This window comes from Perissodus microlepis, chromosome 18 (assembly GCF_051167445.1).
Source record: "Perissodus microlepis isolate ML-2025 ecotype Zambia chromosome 18, ASM5116744v1, whole genome shotgun sequence".
In the NCBI taxonomy this organism is placed as follows: Eukaryota; Metazoa; Chordata; class Actinopteri; order Cichliformes; family Cichlidae; genus Perissodus; species Perissodus microlepis.
Genome location: NC_140478.1, coordinates 17,963,397 through 17,986,834, shown reverse-complemented (window position 1 = coordinate 17,986,834; position 23,438 = coordinate 17,963,397). Strand labels below are relative to the sequence as shown.

The 23,438-nt window shown below is 41.2% G+C and overlaps 1 protein-coding gene across 3 annotated transcripts in view; it reads right to left on the bottom strand.

Moving 5' to 3' along the window:
* Positions 1-23,438, bottom strand: part of LOC146367672 (tensin-3-like) — a 32,758-nt gene that overhangs the window by 7,154 nt on the left and 2,166 nt on the right. The window contains exons 2-19 of one of the 3 annotated variants that reach the window (XM_084911444.1): positions 19,515-19,682; positions 19,259-19,309; positions 18,933-19,055; positions 17,190-17,254; positions 16,025-16,108; positions 15,081-15,193; positions 14,519-14,579; positions 14,247-14,322; positions 14,026-14,155; positions 13,710-13,775; positions 12,176-12,277; positions 6,550-7,737; positions 3,110-3,267; positions 2,897-3,014; positions 2,378-2,461; positions 884-1,013; positions 246-769; positions 63-149 (exon numbers count right to left, since the gene is read on the bottom strand). In XM_084911444.1, the coding sequence (XP_084767570.1) occupies positions 63-149; positions 246-769; positions 884-1,013; positions 2,378-2,461; positions 2,897-3,014; positions 3,110-3,267; positions 6,550-7,737; positions 12,176-12,277; positions 13,710-13,775; positions 14,026-14,155; positions 14,247-14,322; positions 14,519-14,579; positions 15,081-15,193; positions 16,025-16,108; positions 17,190-17,254; positions 18,933-19,055; positions 19,259-19,309; positions 19,515-19,664 (3,310 nt within the window). In that variant the 5' untranslated portion in view covers positions 19,665-19,682. Of the gene's footprint in view, positions 1-62; positions 150-245; positions 770-883; positions 1,014-2,377; positions 2,462-2,896; positions 3,015-3,109; positions 3,268-6,549; positions 7,738-12,175; positions 12,278-13,709; positions 13,776-14,025; positions 14,156-14,246; positions 14,323-14,518; positions 14,580-15,080; positions 15,194-16,024; positions 16,109-17,189; positions 17,255-18,932; positions 19,056-19,258; positions 19,310-19,514; positions 21,688-23,438 lie in introns of those variants that run through there. The other 2 variants (XM_084911445.1, XM_084911446.1) reach the window with 2 other exon arrangements.

The window sequence follows — 23,438 nt, the reverse complement described above, 5'->3', positions numbered from 1 at the left end:
CAATGATTGAAGTAGCTCGAGAATTTTCTTAACAAAAAAAAGTGTTTACATTTGGCACCTACCTTGATCCCTTGAGATGTCTGGCTTGTACCAGAATTTTGATGTATCCTGCACAAATTTTACAGTAACCTGCTTGTTGGCTAGCACATCTGGAAAATACACAGACAAAGAAAACAACAAAAATCACTCAACAAGCTGTATGACACCCACGAGGCTTTCAGTTTCTTTAGCAGACCATAGCTTACCTGGCAGAGGTGAGGCTGTGCCTGGCGTCTGAGTTGACAAGTCAGGCAAGATGTTAGGGAAAGGAATACTCAGGGAGCTACCACTGTGGGGACTTGAGAATCCACTGAGGGCTGGAGAGGCTGTTCCCAGCGAATGCTCCCCATCTGACGTCCTCTTCTTTTCAGGCAGAAGTGGAGGCTGCATTTGTGCTAACTGATTCTGCCCATCCATTGAGGGTAAAAGATCCCTGTCCAGGTTTGGACAGTCTGCGCCAAAGCCGAGACATGAGTCATCCCGTTCCTCAAAGCTTTGAGCAGGACTACGGTTGAGAGCATAGTTAGCCATACGGCTTCGCTGGTTGCTTCGAGGAGAGCTGTGAGCATTCGGGGCAGGGTGGATGTGGGGGTGGTTAAGGGGAGGAGAGTGGTGGCCATAGTCCAGTGACACGGAGTGCAGCAGAGGTTGTCTTGCAGAGGGGTAGCTACTCAAAGAGGAGTGGTGGCTCAGGACAGGATGCTCTGGCCAGTGCTGGTTCTTGTTTGAACTGGGGGAAAAAACAGATTAAGGGAGCATTTTATTACTGCTGGTGTTAACACAGGATCTAAAAAAAAAAAAAAAAAATGGGTGCTTGGAGTTTTTGTGTAAGTCAGAGCTCTACCTGTCTGTCTGCTGAAGGCTCCCAACAATAGAGGCAGAGTATGAGGAACTTTGTGTCCTGTGGCAGTTCATGGAGGGGTCTGGCAAACTCTCCACTCCGAAATGGTTGATCTCTGAATATTCCCTGGGTTCTGTGTAAGACGAAATACAGAATGTTAGAAAGCACATTTCTGCACAGAGTCCGAGTCACGGTATGCATTTTATAATTTTAAAAGAACATAAACATAAGCAGGGATAAGTATGGAGAGAAAAGCTGCAAAAAAAAAAAAAAAAAAAAAAAAAAGCAGCTCTGAAAAGTCTAAAAGAAAATTTCTGCAACACGTGAAATAAATCACAGGGAAAAAGGTTGGTGTTCATTCAAGTAACAAATACTTACAATTGTAGTTGAAATGTAACCACAACTGTTCGTATGGCCTTATACCCACCCAGGTGTTCAGCAAATAAGACTTAACGGTAGCTACAAATTAAACGCCTACACCAACAATTACCTAAAGCTTTATTTCAGTCAGTCTGGGCACACTGACATCCCCAAAAACTCAAACTGTGTCTTTGCAGGCAGGTTTTCTCTGGGTTTATGGAAACAAGAGGTGCAAAGCTGAAAGAGTAACTGGTTTCTTCTTGTCCCCATTTCCGCTTGTGTACACAGAGACACTTTCATGGGGAGGAGAAGTTGTTTTTCTTGTGCCATGCTTCCTGATCCACAGTAACCATGGAGATGTGGCAGGGCTGAATGCAGCGATTCTTGCCTGAATATCTGAGGTAGTAAGAGGCACAGCAGGGACACAGATCTGCTCCCAGGACCTACAACCTTTAGACATACTGTATATCTCTATGGAAACAAACGGGTTTGATCTATTTTATCTCTGTATTGGATCAAACACCAGACTTTAGATTGACGTTTAAATCAGTTTCATAGTTTTGAGAGAGCTCTATGACAAAGAGTAAATATAAAAAAGGTAACATTTAAGAATTCTGGAAAGTCCACCAGGCCTGTAGGAACAAAGTGCTATAAATGCACTCTTTCTTAAACTCCATCCATCCGTCTCTAAAAACAATCTCACAGTCTGGATTTTTTTTCTGCACTGGATAAAGACCAAAGAAAAAAAAAAGATTTTAATATAAAAAACAACACAGTTATGTCCCAAAAAAGGGGGTTTCTGTGCAGGTCGTGACCATGCAGACATTCTTTAAAAACCAACCATGAAGGGCAGACAATGGTTAGGAATCTCCCTGCTTTCGAGACAATGTTTACCATCTGTCTCAAAACGGCTGATGTTGCACAGAAAACAATGCAAACATTATTATAATATAATGCAGAAAAAATCCAAAATGCCTGTCCTGTCTCTTTTGTAATGAAAACATGCTAAAAAACATACATATATATTATTATTGTTTGCATGGTTGTGTTGTTTTTCTGTCATTTCATTTTAATTTCTCAGAAAATGGACAAAAAAACCAAAAACAAGCTCAGTTTGAAGAACTTTGAAGAACCCACCGTGGTCGGTTCTGTAGCCTCCAAAAGATTGCATGCTGGGAGATGGAGTATTCCTGTTGTGAGTCACTTCTGAGAAGTTTTTCACTGAAAACCCAAAGCACATGAGCATGGGACAACACACATTATCAACTGCGCTGAGAAATCCGGTGACAGTTACAGAGACAAATAAGCTGTTTCCCCACGCTGGTAGGATCATCGCCCACCGCTGCCTGTATTCACATGGAGCACACGACACAAATCAGTCACATTCTCAATCCTGGAAGTAATGGATTGGGTGAGGGGTGCATCTGAGTAAAGCATCCAGCAGGCAGGGAACAGACCATAACTTGAATATTATGTTATTCTCACACTGCACAAGCAGACACAGGTGGAAATCACATGGGTGCCAAACTGCATTTGTATCAGAGGGCTGGTTGATCCTTATTCCAATTCGTCTATGGTGGTAGGCATCTAGATTATTGCAAACATCTCCCTAAGGCCTTTAGTGCATGTATGAAAACTGAACTCCAGTGTACTCACCATAAGGTGTTGGTGGAGAGATGGGGAATGCAGGAGTGGGTGGAGGTATGTCACTATTATCTACATCTGGGCCGTTGGATCTGTAATCCGCACTGTCACTTCGACACAATATGGAATGCTGAAACAAACATTACACACGTATGTATAACCGGAACTGAAAGTTAAGAGGGAAAGAGGTCTTTTAAATATACTGCACACATGTGCTGTATCTACCTGGGACTGTGGCACACAGGGGGGACATCTCCGCTGGCCTCTGTACTCCTCTGTTTCAGCCCATCTTGAGTTACAGAAGCCTGAATGATCTATGACGTCCCTTCCTTGGCAACTCAGAGTACGTGTTATGCCCACTCGTCCTTCACTGGATTGGACAGCTGCATACACACAGGTAGACAGCAGCAAGAAGGTCATTAAATGTTAACAGATTTACATGCATCACTGCTTTCAAGGAAGTGAAGTGCCTTAAAGACACCAATGAGAAACAGTGGTACTTTGACCTTTGGTACCTTTGAGGAAAGTACGTACAGTTCAGACAGGGTTTGTCTAAACTGAATTCCTAAAAAACTTTTTGAAGCAGTATGGTTACACAGAGTAATCACAGTATTTCTAACACTTTTTTTTTCCGATTACAATGAATCAAATGGCAAATTTCTTCAATATCAAAGCAGTTTAATGGAACCTCCAGTCTTCACCTCTGTCATGTTGTTAGTTTTTAATTACATCTTACTTAGACTCCTTAAATCAGACACAGTATAGCACAGGAATAACTATATATTATGATAACACAATTAGTTTGGGAATGTGTTACACCTGAATTTGGGCATGCACAAAAGTGAAAAGGTTTGCCACTTGTGTAATGTTTTGAGTGGACAGCTGAGGAATGCCGGAGGTCTAGCTAGATGGTGTTCAGTGTGTATTCGGGGTGAAGGGTGTTCAGTGTTGTGACTGCTCTGAAGAGTGTGGCCACTCAGCACCAGGGTGTTAATTTGAGCCCTCCCAGTGAGTTCTGACCTCTCAGGCCTGAAGAATGCTGATGCCTGGCCTCATTAATCACTTTGTCTGATCTACAGATGACACAGACAGAGCTGTATTCATAGATGACATTATTTCTTCTTACTGCAGGTCTATGTAGAGTACTTTGCAAAACTCTTGAGCCACCCCTTATTTCTTTATATTTTTCGTTCTAGGCGGCCAAATTTGTAATATGGTCTGAATAGTTCTCCAGGCTTTCTGAAGGTCTTTTAAAGTTTTCCTTTGGACATTGGCTGCTTTCCCCCCCCTTATGTTCTAGTCCTTGTAGCTGATCATTTTCAGATGATTTTTTTTTGCTTGTTAAACCACTTTAACAGTGATGGGAATAACGGCGTTACTTTTTTCAGTAATGAGTAATCTAACTAATTACTATTCCTATCGTTACAGCGCCGTTACCGTTACGAACAAGAAAATGCGGTCGCGTTACTATTTTTCAACAAACAGACGGTCAAAGCTGTGTTCAGGTGACCGCACCATCAGTTGCATGGAAGTAGCTGACTACGTAAGTAATCTGGGCGCTACAGCTTTCAGCAGCTGCGCGCGCTCCCGTGGACGGCAATCACTTTCTGGCAGATGATCACTTTTTGGCACAACACCTGGAGCTAAGGGGGCAAAAGAATCGCATGAGTGCTGCTGTTTGACTGAGGAAGAATATATTAGTCGTGGTAAGCCAATCACACGATCACTTTAAGATGACAAAGCAACAATGTGATATATACCAGTTTTTAAATTGTGTTGATAGGCCACGTGAAACCAGAGTCATGATAAACAATATATACGCGGCGTTTTTTCCTCAATAGTTTCTATCGCCGTCTAAGGACAGCGCTAGCAAGCACTCTCTGCTCATGACCAAACAAAAAACAGCTCGATCGTGTTCGTGGAAAAATGTACCATGTCGACCATTATTTCTGCAACCTATCATGACTTCAAGAGTAAGGATGGGATGGGATGGGAAGTATAATACATTATCTACAGTATTGTGGAGGGATACCTAGACAATAACCGATAAGGCAGTTTGTGCCATGTTGGAATTATGTTTATGAATGCCTTCTCATGTTGCTTGTCACTTGACCAGGCTAATAATGAATTTCAGATGATCATTTTTAGTTAACACTATAACTTCTCTCCATAGCCCTAATATTCTTTTTACACCTTTTAACGAAGTTAAAAGGCGCAACAGCTAGTGTTATGCTTAAAAGAGTAACAGCATGGAAGCTACAAGCAATAACATGATGAACACAAGCAAAAAAGACGTCTAGCTGCATAGATCCATAGATGCAACTTCGAAAGTGCAAAAAACAAGGCCCAAAGCATGAACTTTAAACAGACATCCTATATCGTGAAGAACTTTTATAAACAAACACTCTTATGCTTCCCACAGGTTATTTGCAAATTAGAAAAGTTAGCGCCTTTGGCATTTTTTTTTTTTACTTGGAATGGTGCACCCATGTAGTGGATATGTGCAGACAGGTATGCCTGTCGAATCAAACGGAAAGAAACATCGCCTGCGGGCTGACTTGTTTCTCTTCTGGAAATTCCTCAGGCCTCCCTATTTTGCACCCCCCTCCTACAACCACGCATACATGCTGTGATTTATCCACGTAGATAGCTTTCTGAATTACCTCTGCATTACTAGTTTTTACTAAAATTGCACTAAATGATTAAAAATGTTGCATTTTAATTTAAAAAATGCTGTATGGTTTGTTTTTTTTCTGGTTTCTGAATATATTTATCAGAAATGTTAGGCTCTATTAAATTTTACAGATGTAGACAGAAGCAGAGAGGTACGGAAGGAGATAATGTGAATTCTTTTGCAGCTTTTCAAGAACCTCAGCATGACTCCAGGAATCAGTTTCAACTTGAAGAAAGAGGAAATAACTTTATCGTTGTAGATACTATAGCCATCGTGTTGCATAACCCGTGTTTGCTCAGCAAGTCTAACAACAATCAAAGCAGATGTTTCAGCGTCACAGAATCATGGATAAGAACTCAAAAGAAAAGATGGAAGCGTGATGCTGACTACAACCGGCACGCAATAAAGATGATTAATGTTAAATGAAGGAATGAAGTGCACATTTCAAATGTGGTGCTTTGAACATCTATACACAACAACGAGCTTTCAGTGCACGATAGTCACTGATTGTGGACATATCTGTGTGCACACGATGAAATCTCTATTAACAAACACTGAGATGGTAAGGTTCAGAAGAAAGGACGATAGCTGCTCTGTCTGTCTTCATGTACCACACCGATCCCGCCCTCAGATAGCTAAACACACAGCTAAAAACAAGTCAGGACAGCGCTCTTTCCTCAGAAAATATCTGAAAACATCTGAAAACCTGGCAACAACCCTGCTATTTCTACCACTAAAACACGCCAGGTGGGAAGGGGAGAGAAGGTGTGCTTTGTTATGTTCGCTCTTGAGTGAAGTGGAAGAAAAGCTGATGGTGCTGGAGAAAAACAACTTGGGATGAAATAGGTCTTGCTGCTTATATATATTTTTTTCTGTGTTTATTTGCTGTATCAAGGCAAACAACTTCCTGTCTGAGATTAGTCACACGTTTTTTTCCAGGACAACACCACATCAACACCATCATCACCACCACCACCACACCCAGACTTACCTGTCTGCTGTGTGCTTTTCAGGTCTGCTGAGTTATTATCGCTGAATCTGAGGTTGATGCCGTTTGAACATTTGCCGACCGAGCCGTTAACCGGTGTTCCACCTTTTCTCTTAATGGAGCTGCCGTGGCTCGGCACAAACGTGGGATCCAGGTCCATGATCAGCTGATTGAGCTGGTCGATGGAGTTGTCGATGTCCTTCGTGAGAGATTTGAACTCCTCATCCCGTTTGTTGTTATTGTTGTTGTTTATCGACGTTTGTTCTTTGTGGGGTGCTGCGTTTCTAATAAGATCTGCTGCGGAGTCCCTGGTAAGGCCCTGTGGTTCAGCGGGCAGGCCTGCTTTAGGTAGACTACCACCCTGCTTGTTCCGGTGGAATCGATCTGCATCGTTTCCATCCTCTGGCATATAGGTAAAGTGTTGCGCGGCAACCATTTGCTGCTGCCGAACCCAGGACTGTGTGGAATAGCTTCCCTGTCTGTAGACATGCTGCTGGGGTACAGGGGCATTGGTGGGATTAGAGGAGGCTATAGAGTTGCTCCTGTAGCTCAGACAGCCCCTTCTAGCCTCAGCATAGGATCTCTCATAGTCCTCGATAGGATGAGGTGCGACATGGTGGATGTGGTGCTGGCTTTGGCTTTGCTGCTCCTCTCCTCCAGGACTCCCAAAGCCATCTGACAGCAGGGAGTTCTGGCTGCTCTTGTGGCACGATGACGACAAGGTTCCTAAGCTGTCCACACTGTGCAGATCGTGACCTGTAATGACTTCATCATCAAGAATGTCTGTTTCCCTCTCTCGGGTTTGTGGGTCTCCATTGATGTGCACCTGCGCTGGGACTACCTGCTGGACGCCCACTCTAGAGCCTTCGTCAGTCATCTCCTCCAGTGACGGATCCTCAAGGCCAAAACCACTCAGGAGGCGCTTTAGCTGGACCTTTTCCTGCTGACTTGGTCCCTGGTTAGCTTTGGCGGAGGTGGTAGTGGTAGCGCTGGCGACAGGTGTGGGTTTGTCCGCCCACAGGGAAGTGCTAGATAAGCCTGAGTCACTGCTGACAGAGAGAGCGTGGTCACTGTGGTCAGGGCTAGAGGTTGCGGAGGTTGTGCGCGGCCCTTGGGCCAGCGCGACGTCTCCTCTGGTGGGGCTCCTCTTGTTTGCCGTCCTGTCCTGTGTTAGGCCTTGAGATCGTGGTGCTGCAAAACAGAAGAGATGCGGCGCTTCATACAGTCAGCTGGTATGGGCACACACAGAGACGCACAAACAGCAGAGACTCACAAACGGGACAAGAAACCACAGACAAGAGAAGACTCTGTTAACGAGAAGACTCGCTACAGACGCCAAACACTCACGCCTCACATGACCATGACAACAGAGACTACAACACAGAGTACGAGAAGAGACAGATGTGACTTATAATACTGAACTGAGACAAGCCATTAAATTAGATGTGTTGGGAAAAAAAGTGTAATGTTATGTAGGCTCAACCACATATTTTTTTCTGTAATCTAAACTTACTTCAACTAAAGATATTCCACTCATCCATTCCCAATAGGCCAACTGTTAGAGTGCTTGTTTAGTAGTAGCAGTAGTAGAGTAGCGTGTATAACAGGCAAAAGGTGTTCTTCATTATATAGATTATATATGAGATGTGAAGTCTTCTATCTGCTGCTGCAACAGTCGGACAGCTGTGGATCTTCTCTGACCCCTGCATTCCTCACCCAGCTGTGATGAAGCCACCCAACTCCCTCGCTCTTGCCCCTTGACCCTCAGCATATGTCCAAACAAGCTCCTTAATCCTCAGAAGTAACAGATAAATCTCAAGAGGTCAGTCATTTTGAAAGGCCGAGCTAAATCACGGCATGCACGACAATAGAAAAATCTGGTTTCAGCCATGCTAGACATCTTGCAAAATGAGGTCTGGAGTTGAATTCCAAGGGTGAGGGAACAATGTTGCCAAGTAAGCAGAACTGCCGTCTCACTGTCACTCTCCCTCCGCTACAACAAAAGAGAGCAGGGAACATGACTCCTACAATTCTTCCTTAGCCTACTGCTTTAAAGTACTTGCTTTTCAGTCAATCCACAACCAGAGGATTTGAATGCCAGACATGCATGATAAAAGCCCCCCTCCCTCTCTCTGCATGATTTGTCCCTCCCGTCACACAAAATGCACTTTTTAAAACTGCTTTCAGGCATGTGCTGCTGGGATTTTTTTTCCCCCAAGTCTTAGTGGAAATTCCTTCTACTAAGGTTTAAGCGGGTTTGAATCTGAATACTAGCCATCTTTCTTCATCAATCCCTCTCATCATCACCACCCACCCCACACCTTGCCTCCTCCTTCATGGCCACCCATTTGGCTGCAGAATAAAATCTCTTACCTTCACTGTCCCTGCCAGGTAAGCAAACAAGACAATCCCAGCCTCCGGTGAAATAAAACTTGAAGAGCTGAACAGGCGATGAATGCACAGAGGAGCAGACATTGCTTTTAACACGCAGGTAATCGTAAGGGGCAAATTCAGAGACTTCGAATAAGTTGGCCCTGCTTTCTTTCACTGCCAGGAAGGTGTTTGCACTCTATACAAGGGAAGAGGGAGGGCTGGGGTGGTGGCGAGGGGAGACCTTGAGTTTTCCAAATAAGGGCAGAGGAATGTAAACAAGTGAGGCGGGACTAAGGAGCTGAGGCGGGCTGGAGGAAACCAGCCCGCCTCAACCTCTTGCCTTGCATTAGGGGACTACCCCATAGGGGAGAGAAGAGGGGGAAGGAGAAAAAAAATCAGGGAATGCAAGAAAAGAGAGAGGGCAGGCCAGAGAAGATCAAAGAATGAAAACAACATTCTTGTACTTCAAGAAATTTTCGCTCCTCAAAAAGACACTTTTCAATTAAAGCAGTCATTAGCGTCTGCAGGGACCTCGGGGCAAATTTCACGAAAAGTGGCAGCCAAGTTTGTTTTTCTTTTGCTCTTGTGTGTCGTGAAATTACACGCCCGATGCCCTCATGCACAATGCAGGCAAGAAACAGATGTGCCTCAAACCCAATTACGGGGTTCACGCATTGTTTTCAAAACAGTTTTACCAATCTTGACATTAAGAAAGCCATAGATGGTTCACCAAACGTGTTTTTAGGTAGCAAACCTAAGAAAATCAGTCAAACCATTTACATCAAGCATTCATCATTTTGGCTGTTGTGGTATGGTCAGTCTCTGAATAATCTACCAATTACAGTGCACGAAAGCAGCGAAACCAGGACTGCTCCTCCAGCTGCTTTTGTATCACAGGAGGAGGTCTGGTTGTGTATGCCTATGCAATTACCCAACCCTTTCCATTCCTTCTCAGTTACTACCATCCTGCACCCCACGAATGCCAAAAATGTGAGTCAAACACATAATGATGATGAGCATCCTCATTTGCTTCCACCCAGCCCTCTGCATGTGCCTACGATCTGTATACTGCCGCACACAGGGAATCACTTTAAATTCCATTGTACAAAGAGATGAACAAATAATGACTATTATTGAACAATACTCAACCCTAGCAGTATCTCACCATGAAGAAAGTTTTATTTTCTTAGTTTTGGCGTTGAGATGGTCAACACAGTAATCAGAAACAGAAGAGATACAGTCTTTCAGTGGCTTAAGTCAAAGGTTTCATTTTATAGGTGTATATCTGATGCTAGTCTTTCCTAAAATTCAATATACTTAGTTAAATTGAGATTCTCCACGCTTCATAAAACCAATGCACAAGTGTTGAAAATTAAAGTTCATGCGATTCTTCCAAATATGAGTCAATCTCCCATCTCATGTTAAGATGCTCAACTTTACAGAGGAAAGAAACACTAGACACTCAACTAATATGTCACTGAACTTGACCTTTTAAACATTTTTATAGGATTTGTGCATTTTGTAGCTTATTTTTAAAATAAAGTGAATGTAATTTGGCAAATAACACAGCTTGCTCCATAGTTAATTTGACACTTCACCCTCAAGTCCAAATCATCACTTCAAAAGAAGACAAAAACAAAATGTAACCGTCTATGATTTAAAAAGAAATTTAAAAAAAATACATCTATCCATTTTTTTTCGTTAATTTGTCAGAGGATTTCAAGTATCAAAGCCTCATTGATTCAAAGTATCATTCAAAACCTTTTCAAAACCATTTAATCAACTTTTACAGGATCTGCTTTCATTTAATGTGGACTAACATTTTTGAACTATTTGTATTCTATGTTATAATTAGGACATTATATATTGATTGCTGTGACCAGATTAGACAGAACTGCATTTAATTAGGGAAAAAGTCCAATGAAAAATGCTGGATTATTTACAGCAAAGAGGAGACATTTCCATGGATATCCCCCTTTCTATTTAAATTTAAAAAACAAAATAAAATCAACACTGCCAGCCACATACATTAAAAAAAATAGTCAACAACCTTTCTTGAATTAACAATTTGTTAGCCATCAATTCACACAAGGGGATAAACACGCACTGACGATTGAAGAAAAGCCACTGAAGTAAATGAGGTTTTCTTTTCAAAACATTAGCACTAAAGCGGCAAATGTTTCCTAGACTTCCTCCTCCTGAAGAAGCTCCGAGTGACAGCCTCGCGGAGGTAAACTAGTCCTGCCAGAAGACGGGGTGGTAAGTGGATGGAGAATTCCAACAAAGCTCCTAGTCTTGCTTCTCAAATGTAGCGTTTACATGAGAAAAATAAGGCTGTAAATATCCCACATGAATGCTCGGGAATCGAGGCAATAGAAAAAAATGCTTCTTTGTTGTTGTCATTGCTTTGCTTTGATGAATTCTTAAATTTGAGTGGTTGTGTTTTTATTGCATTCCCACAAGTGAGCATGAAGAAATCTATTGGAGTATTTCAAATGAAAGCAAAAAAAAAAAAGCAACAAAAAAAAGGCATGCTGAACTTAGCTTATAAAAACACTCAATGAATTCTGGAACAGGGTGGATCTGTGTTTTAATGCCACTACCACGTTGCTCTATTCTGGGAGGTTGTTGTGAATTCTGTGGTCGAGTGGAGAGCAACAACCACAGCTAGGACGGGACGCCCTGACAGGGTGGCTCTGTGTGTGTGTGAGAATGTATATATATATGTGCGTGTGTCCGTGTGTGAATGTGTGTGGGCGGTAGTGAGAGTGTGTATGTGTGAGTGGGTTAAAGCATGCCTTTCATTTCATGAAACAACAAAACAGAAATCTCCTGAGAACTGACTGCTCTTCCTTTGAACCCAGCATTTCCTGCGTACAACAACAATCCTCCCTCTCCCTCACACAGACACACTCCATGCCATCTCCATCACCCTGAAGTCTAAAAGGTAAGTTTAGCTTCGAAAGTGTCATAACTTGGATTGAAGCCCCACTCCTATAGAAACACCCATAACATATAGCGGTGACTGGGCGTGGATGTTATTGCGATCACGCTGTAGCCACTCACTAACATGCACAACAGGCCCTGTCAATGGGGGTTAATAACCAAGAGAGAGAAAAAAAAAAGGGTGCATGTGTTCATGTAAATGTAAAAGAGAAAGAACGCACTGCAAGCTGGGAAAATGATAAGGAAATAAAGTTGGATGAATACTAGTCTCGTGAGTCACGTAAAGACCACTGAGGCATCACAACAGTACCTTCGCCATCACAGATGTTCTGGTACGAGTCCCAGCGAGTTAGAGGATCTGCTGTGTTGTAGTCCACAATAACATCTCCTCCATTTTTCCACTTGTCAGCACCTGGAATAAAAAAAAAACAAAAAACAAACAAACACACACATTACTGTCCAGTTTGCATGCTATGTTAAGCTAGATGGCTGTAGTGTCATATATATCGTAAAGTGACTGGAAAGTAGCACTGACCCTTCTCATTAATCTGATAGCAGGAAAGCCATGTCATTTCTGAACATTTTTATTTTTAAATTTTAAAGAAACTATTTTATTTAATTTGTGGGCTGACTACAAACTAAGATAAAATAAAATTAAGGTTTTTATTTAAGACCCCAAATCATCAGCAAAAATATTATTGGTAGCTCTTTCTATTACAGCTTGGTAACCTTGGTAGCATATGTAACTTCAAACAAGCTGAATGCTATTACAAATGAAAACGCAAATTCATATTCAGAGAAACTGTTTTATTATTAAAAGACAGCTAAGCTGAGCTATCATATGGTCAGGATGTTAAAGGGTGCTCATTTTTTTCTTGCATTTACTCAAATCTTGTCAGAACCATGGCCTGTATTCTATTAGTGTAGCAACAAATAATCTGTATAGCATAAACCCACGCTTGAGTCATTATTATTTATTTACATCTAGCAAATACTGACATAGTTTTGGAGTCCTAGGTTTAAATGCAGGAAACATTACTAAAAATGTGAAGTTTTGTATTTTACACTCATGATTGCTGGTTATTACACATAAACTACTGCTCATTGTCCACGTCATTAGCCACAGCAGCAAAAACATTATTTAAACTGCTACCTTAGAGGAGAAACAAAGCACAATCAACTAATATTAGTATTCAGTATATTTCAGTATATAAAAATTCACATGCTCAGATGTTACTATGTTATTGCTAGAAGGTGATTATATTGTTATTATATAACTTATAGCCCTATTTTATTACTAAGTAGTGCTGTCAACCAATGCACAGTTTGTTTCCACACTTCTTTCCTAATTATGTAAATATCAGTTTAATATTACTCAAGTATAACCACTGTTGTCAGAACATATTACCTAGTTATTACTAGGTATACTTGGTATTTAAGTGTTAATAACTTGCTATTTCCATATTATTACCTTCTTATTACCCCTCAGGAACCACATTATTACCAAGCTGTAATAGAAAGTGCCACCACAATATGGCTGATGACCAAAAGACTTAATCAGAAATAGAGCAGACAATAGAAATATATACATTTCATTGTATACCAGACCTGCACAGAGGCCCCACATAGTTTGTGGGGCCTCTGTTGCAGCTCATGCTGTGCTTCTTTGCCTCTCTGTCAGCACACACTTCACACTACATTTCCCTTCTCATCAGGGGGCAGAGGGAGAAGACCAGAGCACAGGACAGCACGTAAAAGTAGAAGAGAACATTGTAGCTGGTTTTCAAATTTTCCTACTACTCCCTGTAGTAATTTTAAATAAAGATAAAGAGTTAGAAGTCTACCTGGGATTTTCTCTGGTCCCTCGGAGAAAACCAGCTCCACTTTACCATAATCTGGAAATCTGGGATCTGAATTGACAGCACAAAGGAGAGAAGTGCATAAATGAGAGCCAGAACCAGTAAGATGAAAGTTGCTGTTAGTTTGCAGCTCTCTCGGTAATTGTAACATGTTTGGGGAAACCAAATTATTGGTCTAAAAGCAGCATGTCTAAATTAAGTTCAAGCTGAACCTCGCAGATGCTGTGCAGAGTAGAGGAGTTGCTGTTTACTATCAGCGGGGTGATGAGATCTGTTCATGGGAGTTTTTTTCTAGGTCTACCTTTGTTGGCAGTCTCCATGTCCTCTTTTTCAAACATCAGGTTGTAACCCTGTACTGCTCCCGTGTGAAACTGCACCCGGAAAATAACCTCACGCTCTGAAGTCACCTCACTTTTATGATAGCATTTAATCTACGAGAGACAAAACAAACAAATGTCACGATGAATACAAAAGCACAGATTTCGCAACTTCTGAAAACGCAGTTTGTTTTTTTTCCCCTACCATGATGTCCCCTTTTAGGAGCTGCGCAGGCTCCAGCATGATGCATACACGGTCTCTGTGGCCTGGACCAATGTGACTTAAACAAAAACAACAGAGAAGTCTGTCACATGGAGCCAGAGTGTGGAAGCAATTACAGATATTTACAGAAAGCAATAACTAATTCAAATTAACATTTAACTAACTAAAACAGAAAACTGCTTTAAAGCCTTCCAACATACTTTGAAGTAAACTATAATGTTCAAATTACTGTACCACATGTGTAAGCTACTTACTAGACTCCAGATGAATACACTGCTTGCATTCCCTGGTAGACCTTGATGTAAGGACAGCATACTATATATAAAAAAAGGACAAAGTGTTTTCAAAATGTTAGTCACAGGTTCCTTCTTATCAAGACCTCGAGAAACCAGTTAGCTAAAATATTCAGGAGACGCTTCCTGGCTTGTTTTGCTCACAGCTGAAGTGTGATAAGCTGCTGCTGTGGGAAAGGGATTTGAGCTCCACGATGTGATGAAAACCTTTTTGTTGTTTCAGTAAAATTAAAGAAAACAGCAATTTACGTGTACACACGAAAATGCACATGTGTGTGTTCCCATGGTTTCACTTGGAACTGGGAAGTTCATTTCTTCAGTTCTGTTTATGTAAACAACCTCTATCTGTTTGAGCATGCTTGTGAGAGTTGGAAAAAGAGAGACACGGTTCCAATCAGACTCCACTTTTGTTTACCCCTCGAACTCTGATGTGGCTGTCTCCGAATTCCTTTCTTTGTGCCATGCTAGAAGTGATGGTATTTTCTTTGAAACTATATACAGTGATAAACAATATGTGTTTAACCTCTTGCGGAGTTGAAATCTGGAATCCCGTGAAGGATGACGCAGTGCATGAACAAGGGGGAGGCATTGATCTTCATGGATCCGCTTAGCAGGCTGTTGAGGATCCAAACATACCTGAGAGGAAAGCGGAGGTGGATATCAACATTACACAAGACTTTGTATTGCTTCAGTGATTTAGTATTACATATTCAATGCGAAGGGGGACTGAAAAGTGAGATATAAAAAGAACAATGTCATTGTTCATTGAAGCCAAGATATCCTGTCATTTAGCCACTACAGTCAGTCTCCAAATGTTGGCTCATTCAACACCCATAATGCAACTTGATAATATCTTTTCATTACATTGACCTTGCCTGGTAAATACCCCTGATTCTATTACAGACCTTTCTGTAAAAAAAAGGATGTATTTTTCACAGGTAAAGTGATATCGCTAAGATATTTTTTCCAAACCTGACAGCACTTCAGCATTTTGGAAAAACAGGCTTATTTGCTTTTTTTGCAAGGTGAGAATGGCACATCAGCTTTGCTTATGCTAAATATGTGGGAAAAAAAGAAAAGGGCCAACACGACTCTGTTGAAATAAATCAGAATCTGCTGTCTAGCATCTCTAGAAAACAGTAACTGTCATCATTACTGTTTATCACTGATAAGCACAGAGACTAGACAGAAATGATAAACCAGTTTTGCCCAAGAGCCATGAGTGCGAGCGAGATATGTAGGTTTAAGATTATATCAGGTTACCATGGGATCCTATTAAAACGATAAACAATGACTAGCTGTCAGCTCAAAAAGTAAACAAACAGCATGGGGACTGAATGAATTGTATGGTATCAGCTGGGTCTGGGATCTGATTGTTTGGATGGAGACGTGGGTCAATGAGGAGCCAAACACACTGCTAGAGCTCTATTACCAAACAGAAGGGCGTGCTTATATTTTGGGTCTTACCGCTTCTGTGAAGGTGTCATCAGAGCTGAGACCTTATCATCGTAGTATTTCCTCATGGCGAAGCGGTCCAATGCCTGGTCAGCACTTTGACAGAAAGAGAGAGACATGTAAAACGCTTTAGGTAATTATGACTCAAGAGAAAGATTATACTCTCCTCTATAATTGAATAGTGTGGACTGTAACATCCAATTAAGGCAATGCATACAAACACAGAGACACACACACACACACACACACACACATGCATAGACAAGAGGGAAAGTAACCAGAGAAACAGAGGATTCCAACAGAGAGGAAGGGAATGCCAGCTTTAAGTAAACACAGAGGGGGAGAGGAGGACACAGAGAGGCCAGAGTGTGTGCGCAGCTTGGCTATTCAGACAGACCTAAAACCAACAGGCTCTGGAGCCCTTTCACCAAAGCTCTGTTACTGTCATCGGCCATCTCGCTCATCTCCTCCCCCCCACCCCGGAATCTATTCCTTTGTAAATCTGTCCCATTGTGTTTTCCTATCTCTTTCTCTACCTCTCTTTTGCCCCCTGTCTATCACTTTCACCTTACTGCAATGGTATTCCTCAGTGGGAAGTAAGTGCTAAGAAATGCACAAACTGTCTGAATTAAGAGCCAATATATGGCCATGCCACACTGTCTGCTGTGTGCAGAAAGAATCTATGCAATACCATATCAGCAGGTCGTGTCAATAACAGCTCTTACTTAAACCTTCGGCACTTCCGAATTTGCTTGCTTGGTCAGAAAATTATAATCCATTTTCTTCATGATAAAAAATACATTGAAACTGACACTGTGGCTAGAAGGCATTTAAGTAACTAACATGTTTCTAAGTTGATTCATGCAATTCAATACGGGGTGATTCATTGCTTAAATTATGTGGCTTTTCTTTGAATCGGCGAGAAGTGACTCACTTTCTGATTCACCTTAACCCGAAATTAAAGGAGGTGAATAAACCCCTGGTGGTTGGTTTGACATTGCTTATCGTCTACAAAAACACAACATATCGAGTCTTCAGGAACTGTTGTGGTTTGTTGTTCATACTGCTTCACCACCAGAAGTGAGCGGTCGCACATAGCATGATGAACCATGACTTCAGAGCAAAAAGAAAAAAAACATCATTTATAGTAACAAAACATGAGAAGTGTGTTGGTTACCTGGCTGACACGTCAGTGAAATGCACAAACGATGAGATGACAACGCCAATTCGACCCTTGCCACCCTAAAAAAAAAACCACACAAAACAAAAAAAACAGGAGATGATTCACTACACACGCAGCACCAGCAGTCTTACTAAAAATGAAACCAAAGCCAAAAGGCCCCCCCACAGTCTTCATAAACACAAGTTCCAGCCAAACGAACAGTATTGTCCAAAAGTCTTGAGTCACCTCTCATTTCTTTTATATTTTGCTTCCACTGAGCCAGACTTTTTTTTTGTAAAGATTAAATGTTGTTTTTAAGATAAAATGTTTTAAGGTAGTCTTGAGCAACATTTCTCCAGGCTTTCTGGAGGTCTTTCAAAGCTTTCCTTTGGCTATTTGCTGCTTATTCATTTTCAGTCCAGTCATCCAGTCCGTGTACTTAGCTATTTTCAGATGAATGTTTTTGTTTGTTTGCCAACCCATTTAACACTGACCTAAGAATCATTCAAGTGTAAAAATGTACCAACTTAAGGGGTGAACCAGTGTAGTGTCTACACATATCAGACAACTTAGCAAAGATCTTTATCTTTAGATACTTTATTATTAGCAAACTGCCAGGGATAACACAGTTATATATACATTAATAGTGTTTACACATATAAGAAACTTTCCAAAGAGCTTATAGCACTTTGGAAAGCTGATCCATCTATTGTTTGTCAAATCCTCATCCGAAATGGTCTCTGTGGATGAAAGGTGGCAGTCAAGAAGCCCTTCTTAATAAAGGCAAACAGAGAAAAAAGGCTGAGGTGTGCCAAATTACACAACAACCTAACAGAAAATGAGGGGCAAATTTGAGATTTTTAGTTTCATCTGTTGTACGGAGGTGACCAAACTGCTGTAGAGTGAGTGTTTACAGCAATCTATAAGGCACGGCGGAGGTATTTTCAGGGTGTGAGGCTCTATTTCAGCCAATAGTGTTGGGGATCTTATCAAAATTGATGAAATTATGACTGCAGAAAAATACCATCAGATTTTGATCAATTATCTAATACCATCTGGAAAGCATCTGATTATGCTTTACCGCACTTTAAATACAGTAAAAGCATACCTGGATAGAAAAATACAACATGGAACACTATCAGTCATGGAGTCACTTCCCCAGAACCCCGACCTCAATATTACTAAAACAGTTTGGGATCATCTTGATCAAGAACATCCAAAAATGAACTTTGAATGTCCTTCAAGATGCCTGTAGAACTATTCCTGAGGACCAGTAATAGAAATTAGAAGAAGTTTTCCCCAATCGAATTCTGGCTGTGTCAAAGAATAAAGGTGGTCGTAGCAACTTGCTGACATTCAAGTTTGTAAGAACTGCACAAACTCTGTTTTTTGTTTATTTGTTTGTCTATATATTGTATTTCCAAGCATTTTTGCACATATTCCAATAAATCACTGTACCTATATCCCATTTTCCTAGCAAAACATTAAAATGAACAGGTGCCTTGAGACTTTTGCACCACGCTGCAGAACCACATTGTTTATTTCACATAACTGTTTTCTGCTTATTTTGTGTTTTTCCTTTCTCGTTTCACTGGTTTGCACTTACCCAGATTCAGCAAACATGTAAAACCACATTCTCATGACAGACTGTTCAGTAGATGTTAACCAAATCTGATCAAATCACACTTAGTTTTAAACTGTTGTTGTTGTTTATGTTTTACAATATTATATTTGTATAAAGGTTCTGTAGGTGCTCACCCTGCAGTGTATAACAACCACATGTAGCGGATCAGCATTGAGCCAGCTCTCCATGGCCTTACAAATGGTGCAGATCTTATCCAAAGGTGGAGCATGCAGGTCAGGCCAACCTGTATCCAGGGTCTAAAAACAACACCATCAGACACACACACACACACACACACACACACACTCATTATCTCTCACAACCACAAGACTCATCCTCTGTCCCTATGCTTTACAAATCAATAATATCTTGCTCACATTAGCTCACTAGCCTGAGTTAATCAAGTAGACTGACAGAGGTGTATAGTTGCGCTATTTGAAGTAAATGCCAGATGCCTTACCTTTGGGTTCATTCTAGAGAGATCTTGTCTTTTCTCTGACAGGTTGATGATCTAAAGAAAACATAACACAACAACGCACAAGTCTTAAAATGTTGTCTCTAAGATTTCTGCATTCTTCCTTAACAAGAGTTCTTACAAATGCATGAAATCACTCTGGGATCAAGTCAACATTACATCAAAGCCCACCACCTTTCAACACTTTCAACACAGTTACAGCACTTTTCCAGGGGAGAGCAGCAAATGGACCAGCACTGACCAGGTAATTGTCTGCATGCTTGGACTTGAGCATACGCGTGACATCCTTCAGGTTGTGTGAGTAGATCTCCTCGGAGCACCCCCGGGGGAAGGACACAGCTATGATACGCTCTGTGATATACGTAAGGTCGAGTTCATATCCCTCCTCCATTATGAATCTTTGGCTTTCCTGTTAAAAAATATCCAAGCAGAGACACAAGAGGAAAAAGCCCTTCAGTCTCACAGCACTGCAGGTGACTCAAGTCAATATTTGACACTCAAAGTCCTCAGCTTGTGTCATTGTGTACATGTTCTCATAGATAACTTTAGGGAGTGACTTCAATGCCAGATTGTATGACACAGCATACTGTGTTTACACAGCAACGGTCAGCAGTGTGTGCCACAGATACTATACTCTCTTAGACAATACAACATATTGCAATCTTTTTAACCTTTTGAGCATGACAGATAATTAACTTCTCTGGACTGCAAAAAGACACACCGGAGAAGACTGGACATGAGCAATCTAGGAACCGCAGTCAGTGATCCACAGCAACAATGACAAAGACAATGAAAACTTTCAAAGAACTCCGGTTGAAACCAGTTTCTGTAAATCCCTGAGTGACGGCGTGTCCCTGTGACCTCATGGCCATGAACTTCCTGCTATGGTGGTCTAGGAAGAGCCAGTCTCCCACTGCTACTCAACACATCCCACAGACTCTTCTCTTGCTCTCTTATATCGGTATCTTAGTACGGCCTCTTTGTCACTTTGTACAGCTCGGCAGCGAGAGAGTAGCAAGTTGTTGCCAATTGACCTCATAGTCATAAGTTAGTGTGGAAAACCTAAATCCAGCTTGTCTCCTGCTTGTGACAAGAAATTTTCAAATTAAAAGGGAGTAAAATCGTTCCAAAAATTACGTTTTTAATTAATTAAAGTCTTCAATTCTTAAGCTTTGTTTCTTTGGTTCTTCATGCGCTCTTACATTCTAAATTAAAGCCAGTACTGATCTGTCTTTCAATTTAATTTCCTATCAGTGAAGAGTTAATTAACTAAGATTTGAGATCTAGATTTTTTTTCTTTTTGGAAAACTGTGTTATGTTAAATTTTATAAACAGAAAACTGTCTGTAAATGAAACCAAATCCCAGGTTAAGAAATGATTTATACTCCTGTCTTGCATTTGTAAAAGACTACTGTTAAACAGAATCTGAATCTTTTTTTTTTTCCTTTTCAAATATTACATTTTTCACAAGCACACTCACAAAAACAGAAGCACATTGCTAAAGCTGCCAAAGATATCATCATCGCTCTTCTTGACTGAACCCGGTTGTTTGTTGTGATTAAACGATCCTGTCGAGAATGCGTCCATTAATTAACTCTGAGACGACTGCAGGCTACAGCCCATCGCTTTGAACGGGCACAGTGAGGGAGCCATAAATCAGGGACAGTGTAGCCATGGCTTAAATGAACCCTCAGAGCGGAATGAAAGAGGCCATGTGAAGAGGTCATCACTGGTAGGGACTGTGCTGTGTTTTTGTGAGTGTGTGTGTTGATGGAGGAGCCGCTCAGGTCCTCAGGTCGTTGAAGCTAATGACCGGGTTAGTTTATTTCCCTAGTGACTTTAAGGAAAAACTGTTGACTAATGGGAAATTAATGAACAGAAAGGCCAGGACTTAGGCTCTGCGTCAAGGGCATGGCATTGGGAAGAAGGCACCGTAATATTCTGAAAGTGTCAAAGTACTGTGCTAACTGTGTGGAAAAGGTATCAACTTAACCAAAGAATGATACTGGTTCAATTTTCTGCAAGAAGCAGTATAATTGTATTTTAAAGCATAACTCTAACGTGTTCCCTTCTTCTTTAGAGACATAACTTTTAAGTTCATAAAGTAAAAAAAATGAAGCTTTAGTCTGGCTTTGTTCAAAAGTAAAAAAAAAAAAAAATCTGCACATTTTCCAACAAAAAACTAATAAATTTTTAATTATACCACCAAATTGAATATGACTAAACAGAGTGAAAAAGGAAAGGTTTCCACCCAGTTCAAATGGGCGGAACCCATCTCTAAAGATGTGCAAATGTAGCCAGTATCTAAAAATGACATAACACGTGACAGAACTTCTAAGTAGTATTCGATTTTTCATATGAAACATTCATGTGCAGCGGCACTGCAGTAATCAGCATTTTCCTCTCAATTCTCCCACCCTTCACTCAGTCCACCGAGAGCAGCTTGCCCCAGCACGCACTAAAGATAATTGGTCTTTAATTTGCACTGACTGCTTTTGTTCCTGGTTTGAGGCACAGCATTAGCTCACAAAGACAGAATAAGCAGTACCAAGGAACTCAAATCCAGAGCCCACCCATGGCACTGTGAGAGCAAGGCTGGTAGAGGAGTGCGGGAGACGGAGAGAGATTCGAGGTTGCCAGGTTTTACGGTGAACAAGCTGCAACAGGTTTACTAAGGTCAGGATGTTGGGGGATTAGGGTGTGTCTGGCTCCCCAAGCTCCAACCCTTGCAGGTAGGTGCTTGACTAGGCTGCATTGCTGCTGTCAGCCACGTTCACACACGCATGACCATCACTTAGGACTCATTCCAAATGCCTTTCTTACCTGGAACCTTGCTGAAAATGAATTAATCAAACATTCCTTTATGAGTAATGAAATGTTGAGGAGAGTACGGTGAAGCGTGCTGGGATGAAGGCCTCTTTAATGGGCCACACCCGTCACCTGGCCACCACATGGAATCTTCCACTCTGCACGAGCAGGTGAACCATGAGATAAAAGAAGCGGCATCGTGGAATAGGGCATAAAAACCAATGAGGACCGTCTTTGTATCCAGACATGGGCAAGCCCTGTGGGTTAAATCACAGCCTGATCATGTGACAATGACCTCATGGCTATTTATTTTAAAGTCTATTGTGGTAACAAGAGTTGGCAAAAACTTTACATACTTGTCACTCACAAATAATAAGACTCTACAGAGCCTCGGCAACTAAACTGATTTATGTGCAACTTTGTGATTAAGCTGTCTACAGCATCCCTAACTGGATTTTCCATTAGTGAATTTAATATGTAACGTAATACATGCACAAGCTAGCAGAAGAAATAGGCTTGTTGAGATTAAAGAAAGAAAAATGTAATTTTCAAGTTTAGGGTGAATGCTGCATATTTTTTTTTCTGAAAACATCACTGCTACAATGACAAATAAACCCTAAGCTTTAAAATTTGTGCAGGATATGCGATTTTCTGAACTAATCAATGCATTATTTTCTTGCTTGTAAAAGCCTATTGAAAATATGACACATTTGTATTACAAGCCATTATTAGAATCCAAAACAAATCGGTATTACCTAACTAAATTCCCCAATGCATAATCAAGCGGATAGCTTGCAAATCACTAAGAAACAAAATGAGACGGAGCGAAACAAAAAAAAAAAAACAGCGCACATATGAAAGCAATCAGGGCATCCCTTCCCCCATTCACACTCCCAAATTGGTTCTGTTGGCTCAAACTTCAGTCCTGTGATTGACATGCTGCGGCAACAGCCTCCATTTTTGAGACAGCTCGAATATTTTCACAGGTCAATTAAACTGAAATGATGGGACTGAAATGAAAAAAAAAAAAAATCATCAAGCTTGCTTTATCTGGTACAGAGTGAGCGCCGCCTCAGCCAAAGTTGAGGTGATAAACCTCAAAACTTCCCAGCACACAGAAGTCCTCTATTAAATACCTTTGGAAAAAGGAGGTACACATGCATAACACTGCTGTCTCTTTGGGAGAATTTGGAAAGATTAACAGCCTTCGAAGCTGTTGTCTGCAAACCTGAGTAACACCTAAAGTGCCATAAAATGCTTCAGGAAGTCTGGCTGCCTGCAGGCTGCTGCCGTACAAAAATGTTTTCCTACACTGCATTTAGCTTTAATTCTTTCTTTGCTCTCTCCAGCAAGCAGA